Source organism: Musa acuminata, chromosome BXJ3-5 (assembly GCF_036884655.1).
Source record: "Musa acuminata AAA Group cultivar baxijiao chromosome BXJ3-5, Cavendish_Baxijiao_AAA, whole genome shotgun sequence".
Taxonomy (NCBI): domain Eukaryota; kingdom Viridiplantae; phylum Streptophyta; class Magnoliopsida; order Zingiberales; family Musaceae; genus Musa; species Musa acuminata.
In genome coordinates, this window is record NC_088353.1 from 45,094,640 (window position 1) to 45,104,527 (window position 9,888).

The 9,888-nt window shown below is 37.9% G+C and overlaps 1 protein-coding gene across 1 annotated transcript; it reads right to left on the reverse strand.

Moving 5' to 3' along the window:
* Positions 1-1,020: 1,020 nt before the first annotated feature.
* Positions 1,021-8,395, reverse strand: LOC103986061 (transcription factor RF2b-like). The gene is made up of 4 exons (XM_009403938.3): positions 7,473-8,395; positions 6,631-6,763; positions 5,300-5,384; positions 1,021-1,600 (listed from the first exon to the last, which is right to left on the reverse strand). The coding sequence occupies exons 1-4, from the start codon at positions 8,000-8,002 to the stop codon at positions 1,284-1,286; spliced, it is 1,065 nt and encodes a 354-aa protein (XP_009402213.2). The 5' UTR covers positions 8,003-8,395; the 3' UTR covers positions 1,021-1,283.
* Between the last annotated feature and the right edge of the window lie 1,493 nt (positions 8,396-9,888).

Here is a 9,888-nt window from a genome sequence, read left to right on the forward strand (position 1 = left end):
ATCCATGGAGCGTCTATCCATGATGATTCATCTATGATAACATGGTCGAATCTTGCCATTAAATATTCACTCTATGATGATACGATTGAATTGGCCACAATGCATCCATCTACGACGATGCGATTGATCCCAAAGCGACGAAAGTCAATAGCACACATAGATAACAAGGAGTTATAATGATAGTAGTTGAATCAACCATGAAGCATCCATCTATGACAACGTAATAGAATAGACCATGAGGCATCCATATATAATGATGCGATCAAACCTGATCATAGAATATTTCTTCTATGATAGCACGATCGAATCGACCATAATATGTCCATATATGATGTTAAGGTTTGTATATAATGATACATCCAAATTAATCATGAAGTGTCAATCTAGGTTAACGTGATTGAATTTGACCATAAAACATCCATCTAAGATGACATGATCGAACCTATGATGCACCGTCGAACGATCCAAAACCTTGATTCATGAATCAAGCCACAAATCATTGTTGAATGATGATTCTCAGACCTCAAAATAACCATTAAACAACATAGGCAATCACGTGGTAAGTGACACGATCCAAAATGAAACATTGTTTCTTGTGTTGAGGGTAGAGGGTATTCCACGGAGGCAACCCGATGATATGTCCTTCCTCCAAATCCATACAATGTCGAAAGATGCACGGCTTCGCCTCCAAACTTAGATCATTTAAACAGAACTCCCATCGTGAATGAGAGGAGTCAACACCATTTAAGCAACCACCGGTCGACGCGATGACCAACCGACGGTGGAGAATACCTGAACAGGCAAAGGGTCTCCGTTTCTCTCTCTCTCTAGAGTTGTCCCACAAAACCTTCATGAAAACTTTACTAATCTGCTCAAGAAAACTTGCAAGAGATCCAAACTGAAGCTAGAGGCTTTATATCACTAAAATAATTCAAATTTAGCTGCAGCTCGAGAGAAAGCATCTCACTTCCAAGATTCATTTGTTCACAAAAAAAATTAGTTTCAAGTACAACACAAAGGTACAAAAACAATCGCAATAATCATACAGTTAACCAGATGGTAACCGATCCCAAAACAAATCAACAAGAAGATGACAATATCTACAAACTATAAAGACACCACAGAAATCAGAATCACTGATCTCCTAGTAAAAAATAGGATAAGAAAACGAATGAAATAACTAATAGAACAGCATCCTTTAAGATGCATGCGGAAGTCAGGCTATGGACAAACTTTCAAACTAAACCTGTGACTTGTAGTTCTGTTAGGAATTGTGGCTGCTCTCACTTGCAGGGATAGAGTTCTCTAGATTGAGAACATTTGATCGAGCCCTTTCTGATGTTTAGACCTGGCAGAACCTTGAGCTGACCCTGCTGCTTCATATCTGAAGGCACATCATTGTGATAGAGTTGAGATTGACAAAACTGAGCATAACATTCAAGGCCCTGTGGATGAATTTTTGGTTGCTCCTCAGATGGCATCATAAATGATGAATAGGGAAGATTTAAAAGTCCCAGATTATAAGGCTCGCTTTTATTCACTTTTCCTCCTGTTACAATATGAAGCCTTTCAACTTCCCGCTTCAAAGCATCACTGACACCTGCAGCCACATTGTGGTTGGATTTCGAAAGGATATTTCCATGATAAAGAAATTTACTCTTTATCCAATTGTCCTAGCAGTGTATCTAACAAAGGAAGAGCATCATGACTGTAATTTTGACATGAAAATCAATTTTCTAGGGTGCAAATGGAAACAGCATTAACTGGAATTTGATATCACTAATTTTGTTCATTGAAAACACCTAGAAGATAATCAAAGAAATGCTCCACCAGGAGAATCAACAAATGATAATATTTCTACAAATCAAATCTAAGCCCTCTATTCTATCATATGCATGACAAAATAAAATGTTAAAATTACCTTCCATGCCTCGATACACACCTACAAAGAATATTTTGTTGCATGAAATAACACAACACTAATATTACGTTTTCCCACTCAACCAAGGTTAAACTACTTTATGATCAGGCTACACCTATCTCAAACAAAATTTCAGTTGCAAGTAAAAAATTGTTGAATTTTTAGTTGCAAAACACAGATTTATTTGTGTAATTAGATATATCAGGAATAAGTTTTCTTTTGTCTCTGGTATATTATTTGTTTGGATATTTTAAGAAAAATAACATTAAAAAAGTTAAAAGAGAAAAAAGAAACCAGATAAATCACATTTATCGGTTACTTGGCAAATTCAAACACTGATGGAATAGATGGGGAAACAAACTGCACTGCAGTGACATACCGGGTTTTGGGGAAACTAGGCCCCGTATTAATCTTGTAGACCATGTGGTTAACAAAAATATTCAGTATTCTTCATTCTGACAATCCCCAAACTGAAGAATTTAGTCCATGTTTTAGAAGGCAACATTCTTGAAGCTTCAACCTAGTGCCTACTGCATAAAACTCACATAATCAATTCCAAGAATATGAAATGAAAATTGACCTAATAAGTTCTTCAGCAGTGATCGTCCTTATTTGGCTTGGCCTGACATGAAAAATTGTGCGACACATCTGTAAGGCCTGAAAACTTAGAACTGTGCAACAGTGGTTGGTCTTATATTGTAATCAGAAATTTCCATACACTTAATGGATGTGTCAAACTCACAGAATCATTTCCAAAAATATGAAACAAAATTTGACCTAATAAGTTCTTCATCAGTGTACATATTGGTTCGGTCTGGCTTGACATGAAAAATTGCCCTACACCTTTGTCAGGCCTGTAAACTTAGTGCTAAGCAACAACAGAATGGTCTTATATTGTGTTCAAAATATCCTGTACACTTGGAACTCACAAACGATAAAGGAATCCTACATCCTAAGCCATCAGTAGCTTTGGCAGGAATGATGCTTCTCCGTTCCTACTTCTTCCACCAATGACCCAATAATCTTTATCAACTCTTAACCATTTCTCTCTGCAGCGGCTAGGAAAAATTGCCCATGTCACCATTTCTCATGATGTAGGACGAGCAGCAGTGAATTTCTTTTTGATAATAGAGAGATAAAACAAAAAAAAAGCAAATAAAAGATAATAGAAAAAGACTTGGATAACTACCATACTCGCTCTAACTCAAAGAGAACACTCCCAAGATGAAGACCTCACACCTCCACATGTCTCACACGTGGATGATGGGATCATTCCACCAGAAAAGTAACTTGTGGCCTCGCACCACTCATACACAAGGTGGGAAAAGAACTTAATTCATCGATTCATTTCTGTTTCACCATTACAATGCTATATCCCCATTTTATAGGCTCAAGCACAAGAATAAAAAGAAAAGTGCAAAAATAATGAAAATTACAATCACATCAAATCAAATATATGATATCCTCTTTCCGAAGGTAATATTTCTAACTTGATTTGAAAAATAATCTTCCTCTCTTTACAATATTCTTGATTGATAAACTTTCATCTTTGTAGAGATAAATCTTCAGTCAAGATTTGATTAAAACAAATAGATTTCTTCTATCTTTGCATTTGCTTCCTTTTTCTCCTTGTTGAGTAGATGTTGACATATGATAACTTATTACATATGCGAAATATCCTTAAACTAATCAGATTTCTTTAAATAAATTATAGACTAAATTGGTTCCATGTCACCACAACAAGGAGAAAATCCCACAACATATATCAGAGTATCCTAGCATTTTGAAATATATTACCCTCATCAAGAAGATCCATCTGTGATTTTTTTTAGCCTTATCACCAGAAAAGTCCCAGTTTCCTGGTTTGCCAAGAATTCAACCTACAGAGTGCTTCTATTCTACTATATATCAAGTGTCCTCGCTCATGTTCGACTTAAAAATTTTCCATTATACCTTTACTTAAATGTAAGCTCTAAAGTAACATGAGACTAATGACTTTTCCAGTCCATATTCGTTGGTTTTCTTGGTGCCTATATATGCTAAAAATTTGCAGTGATAATATCATCTCTTCTTTACCATGTTCCTTGGTCTCGTTCACTTTGATCACCAAATATGAACTCCAAATTAACACGACATCCATGATCATTCCAGTCTATAGCTTTTATACATTTCCATGCTTTTCTGAACCAGTTGTCAGTGAGAAACTGCACTGTTTTGCAAGTCTCTTTGAAAATTTACTGTTGCTTCCATTTTGTAACATTTTAAGCAGACTATATAAACAGACATGGCAAACAGAAATGCTAGAGAACCCACATATTACTTAACTGTTTAAGTAAAAAGAAAATCCTTAATGTTGCGGTGTATTAACATCTTGCCATGCTCCAACATCTAAAAACAAAATCCAGACTTACTCAATAATATCAGTACTGCTTCCATAAGTAAACAATTACAGAACCATTGCTTTAAAACCAGGCTTTAAACAAAAAATCAATCATGGTGTTTGATGCACAGATTCCTTATATACAGTTATACTTTGCCCAGTGATGTGTTGTGCAGAAGGCGAAAACTTAAAAGGACAGGTAAATTGGATATTTAAGTGGAGAGACTCAGTGACATGGGAAACTCATATTCACACAAACTCAGAACAATGTTAGCTAAACAGATGGGTTCCAGGCAAGTATTTAAGTGCCAGTTTGTTTAGACCTCAGTGTGATGACAATGATGCCTACTGGATTTTATGTTTTGCCTGTGTCCCATGCCACCTTCACCCTGACAGTGAACATGCATGGATGGGCATGGAGGCAGCAGTTAGACACTTTTTTTCAGGAACTTATATACATCACTATCAAAGAATCAAATATTTGAAAAGAAGAAAGAAAAGAAATAAAAGGGAGGGCAGAATAAATAGGAAGAAGAATAAAAAAGGGGAACAGGGAGAGAAACAGAAAGAGAACTTGGAAATTGGGATCTCATTCAAGCAGAATATTCAATATTCTCTTCTCTCCCTAATCTTCTCAGTCTCCTTAACTCTCATCAAAGTTGCATCCATATCTAACCCTCGAATATGTTCAATTTTTAAGAAAACATATTGAGGTTACGATCCAGTTCTTGCATCAGGATCGTAGCCATAAAAGGGGGCCTCTCTCTTTGTACCTGTACAAGTGTTGTGTTCGCTTATGCAATTTTGCTAACATGTTTGCAAGTTTATATAAATATATTGTAAGGAATTTTTTAATACCATAGGACAGAAATTGCAAGATACCACCACAGGAAGGCAGAAATTAACTGGTCCATAAAAGGTTGAATTCAAAGATACATATTCATGTACATGTTCTGTTCTGCTCAAAAATTTACTGTAAGAAAGTTGAAAAATCTCACCATCATGCAATTGAGCTTGTTGCTCCATAGATTGTAACCATAACTTCAGTCCTGCATTTTCAGTGGCCAACTCAGATATATCTTTCTGGTAAGAAGAGTAAATAGTGAAGATAGGTTAGTCATATTTTATAAGAAATTATGTTGACTTTAAGTGAAGCGACAAAGTAAATCCTGAAAAGATTTTCCCAGGAGAAAGACTCTCAAACTTGTTAAGTGCAGCTCCATGGCATACATGTTCTTCCAAATAGGCAGAGTGAATATTCTAGTCCTTATGACAACTCAGGCAATGAAAAATTTATTAGGCAAATGGATAAGAAAACAGAGTGCATACATGAAGCTTGACAAGTATAAGGAGAGAAATTCGATTAAAATAGGTAGTTTCAATGGAAATGAGAGTTATCCTGATTTTGAATGCATGGGAGTAGACCCTTTTATGGCATAAAAGGCAAATCCTGCTAAAGATAAGTTAAAAACTGAATCAGAACATATAATTTGGTTGTTCAAATCAAACAGAGAAGAGATTGAAAAAACAATCACTTACCATAGAGAGAACAGGATAGATGCACAAAAGGAGACTGTATTTTCCCTGATTAATATCATGTACAATTTCAATTATGACAGCTGTTGGACCCTCTCCTCCATAACTAAACTAACAAACTTCCCAGTTAGAGAAACTTTTATAATATAAAAGAAAATAAGTCGGTTATTTCCTAGCCAACTAAAGATTCCTTCCAACTATTGCAACCGTACCATCCATCCTATAAAACATGAGTCTCATGGGAACATAATGATAAGATCCAATCGTAGCCAAATACATAGTTCTGACTTGATGACTCTTTCTAATTCCTGAATAGCCATAATCTAATCAGCCCTTGAAAACTAATCAGATCCAGTTGTTTTTCATTCTTATTTGGGGCCTCCTTTATAGGATATAAAATCAGTGATCTGTGAGTAATCGAAATTAAAACACCCCAGACGATCATTAGAATCTGCTGAATGCAAACTTACACATAGTCTGACTTAAACACAGCCCCGGTATCTGAGACTAAACCAAATCAATCTACCAAATGCAAAATATCAACTTGCTTAATCCTCAAACATAAGCTGACAACACTGTGATGTAAGCAAAATTAAATTAAAGGGGCCAGAAGTATGATGAACTTTACACGTCTAGTCCAATCAGAACCAAGATGATTAGTTGTTTTGATAACCGAAGCATAGTAGATGAATCAACTACAAGGCTAAAGTCAGCCAACAATAGCTCATTAAATATATTAACTGCCTTAAAGAGCAAGAAACAACAACTCTTCAAAGAACAAACGTATAACAACCTGAAGCAGCATGAGCTGCGCTGAAAGAGTTGTAGCTTCCGTTTGAAGAGTCTGGACTTTTCTCTCAAGTTCCAAAATATAATTTGCCTTGCGTTGTTTTGAGCGAGCTGCAGACTGCCGATTTGCTAGAATTCTGCAAATTGTCATGTCCAACAATTCAAAATATGCTTTTAATAGCAGCACATAAGCTTGAAGGGTAATTAATACATTGATAAATTTATAAATAGAAAACAAATATGCACAAAGCATGTAGTAGTATCTATTTCAATTTTTCAGCATAAGTAATAATTACACTAGAGGGTTGTGGAAGCAAACAGGTACAATCAGGATCGAGTTGCTTATCTTGAATTAATAACCTAACAAACTTAAAATTATTATTTAAGTAAAGCCACACTCAAGTTTCTCATCATCGTAATGTCAATATATGTCAACTATTATGTCTCACTACAAATAAATGCTTAGCATGATAGGATGTAGTATTTTAAACCCAATAATGCCAACAACATAAAAGTTAGCACTGTAAGCTATGCTGATCATGCTTTCAGACAAGGAAGTTGTGATTTACAAAAAGATTTTTCTGCCTTTGATATCTGTTAATTGCCTTGTATTCTTTCTAATTCTTCTAATGGCAGATTAAAGAAATTGCAATTCTCATATGTGGGTTACAATTAAACTACTTGCCACATTTTGATTTTGATTTTTCATTTGATCGATCTTGATATGGTCGATGGAAACAAGTGATCAACAAGCCACTGAAAATTTCGAAGCAGCATTGGTGGTAAACATGAAGCATAGGGGACAGAATCATAACAAGACTGAAATAGTTGGGAGAAAGTGCAAACCTCTTGGCCCTCCTTGGGTCGATCACCGCCAACTCTGCAAGTTTCTCGGGCGGCATGGCTTTCTTGGCCTCCATCACGTCCCCGAACACTCCCTCGACTCTAGAGCTCGACACATCGACGGAGCTGCCGTGCCGATGCATCGGCCGGGCGTCTCCACCGGCGGCATTGCCTTGCGCTCGAGTCTCCTCGTTCCCCGACGAACAATCCACCGCCATCCGATCCCGAGGAACCGAGTGGCCGGAGGCTTCTAAAGCGGGTGCTGCACCGTCCTCCACCCCGGATCCGATCTTCTCCACGTCCATGAAAGTCCGGAAGAAGTCGTCCTCGGTGACGGGGCCCAGGTGGAGGTCCTCGGAAATCCGGAAGGCCAGCTCGGAGTGCGCCCGCCTATGGTGAGGTCCTCGGAACTGCGGGGCGGCTGAGCGGGGATCCAGGTCGTTGGCGCACATAGACGACGGCGCATCGGGGGCGTTGCGGCGGGGGAGAGTGGGATTGAGACATGGGGGAGGAGTCAAGGATTTTGATGGCATTTTGCCGCTGCCTCTCCTCCTCTTTAATTTGGTGACCAAGAAGAGGAAGAAAAGGGAGAGGGAGAGGGAGAGGGAGAGGGAGAGGGAGAGAGATCTTCGGACACGGCTGAACTAGGGATGTCGAGAGGGCAGAGAGAGAGAGAGAGAGAGAGAGAGAGAGAGAGAGATGAATCTTAATCAATGGTTTCGGAAACACCCTAACTAGGGATGTCGAGAGAGAGAGAGAGAGATGAATCTTCTTCATCGATGGTTTCCATAGTCCCGCTCATAAATAAAGAAGCTTCTTTGCAAATTTTAGCATCTTTTTTGCCATATGACTACTACTTTTTTGTCTTAATAATCGCTCCTCTCCCCTCCTCCTCTCGTTTTGTGGGATGATGATGATATATCTTCGTGTCTTCTCCACGATATGGTTTCCTTTCCTTTCCTTTAAGTGTGACTTCAAATTGCATGCAGCATTTATGTCCCGACAAACGACGACTCGCACATGTACAACTAAATGGATGAATCGTACAACTATAATCGATGGGGGGGAGTGAAAAGTCCATACCCAAATAAAATGTAGCGTCAACATCGATCGTCGAAACACCTACGATCACGATGGCCGACTCTCAACACAAGGAAGCAAGCCACGGCCGTGAATGACCCTTCAAAACACCTCAAATTGGATCACGTTCGAGAATGTGATATTTCTTCTTCTTCTCCCATTGGGCCCAGCCTGAAAGCATAAACCTTGGATTCGCAAGCCATTATCGATCGAGCTAGATAGAGAATGCCGTACATATTTACAAACTTCGTATCTGATCCAAATACCAAGTCGATATGAGATTCTCACCTAGCTAACACTCCCATCTCACTCCACATGAGGTTGGGAGACTCCCAAACTGATAATATGACATCAAAAGAAGGCTAAGCTGACATTTCATTACTTTATATCTTTAAATTCCACGTAAGTAGTTACATAGAAGAAAAAAAGTTTTAAAAATATTTTTTTTGAATTCGGCTATAATGCTTTATCTCTTTCTAATGACTAGATCGTCATGATTAGAGATGAATATTACTCTTTATTATTTGATGTTTTCTCAAAGAAGAGCACATAGATAATATTTGATGCTCAACTCAATGAGGGTGCATCAAGAAATCTTTGATGCTTAGTTCGATAATAATGCATATATCTAATCCTTAATGTTAGCTTAAGAAAAATGCATGATCTTGGATGCTTAGTCTGAGGATGATGAATCGTGCTATCTTTGATGCTTAGGTCGGAAAAGATACATTAAGCGATTTTTAATGTTTTACTCGAGGAGGATGCATAGAGTAATATTCAAACATATCGAACAACCTTTAAAGAAAATGGGAATCTATTAGTTACCAGGTGAAAAACCCGAGAAGTCGATGACCGAAAAGTTGAGGATGGAGAAGAAAAAAAAAAAAAAAAAAAAAGGTTAGCAATCAAAGAGACATCTAGAACAACTATAATGTACCATTTTGCATTCCAAAAACTTAAAGAGCTCCCTCTTTGCCTTTTGCTTTTAGTCCTCTGGTCTCTCGGACCTCCAAAACACATCATGTTTTCTTCTTCTTTTCTCTTTATGACCTCTTCTTCTTGGTTGAAGCAGTCAAGAGAGTCACTGTCATATAATGAAGAATCCTAGTCTTTGAACCTTTGGATAGAAAAATGAGGCAACTCAAACTCATCGACAACGGACTGTGTCACTCTTACCCGAGCACAAGACTACAACCAAACATGTTTTGTTGTCTTCGAGCCATCGAAGTTAAAAAGGAACCTACGCTGTCGATCGGAAGGAGTGCCCACTTACTCTGGCTCATGAGGCTTAATGGTGTGATCGATGACTGTGATCTCACGAGGGAATGGAACTCGATCC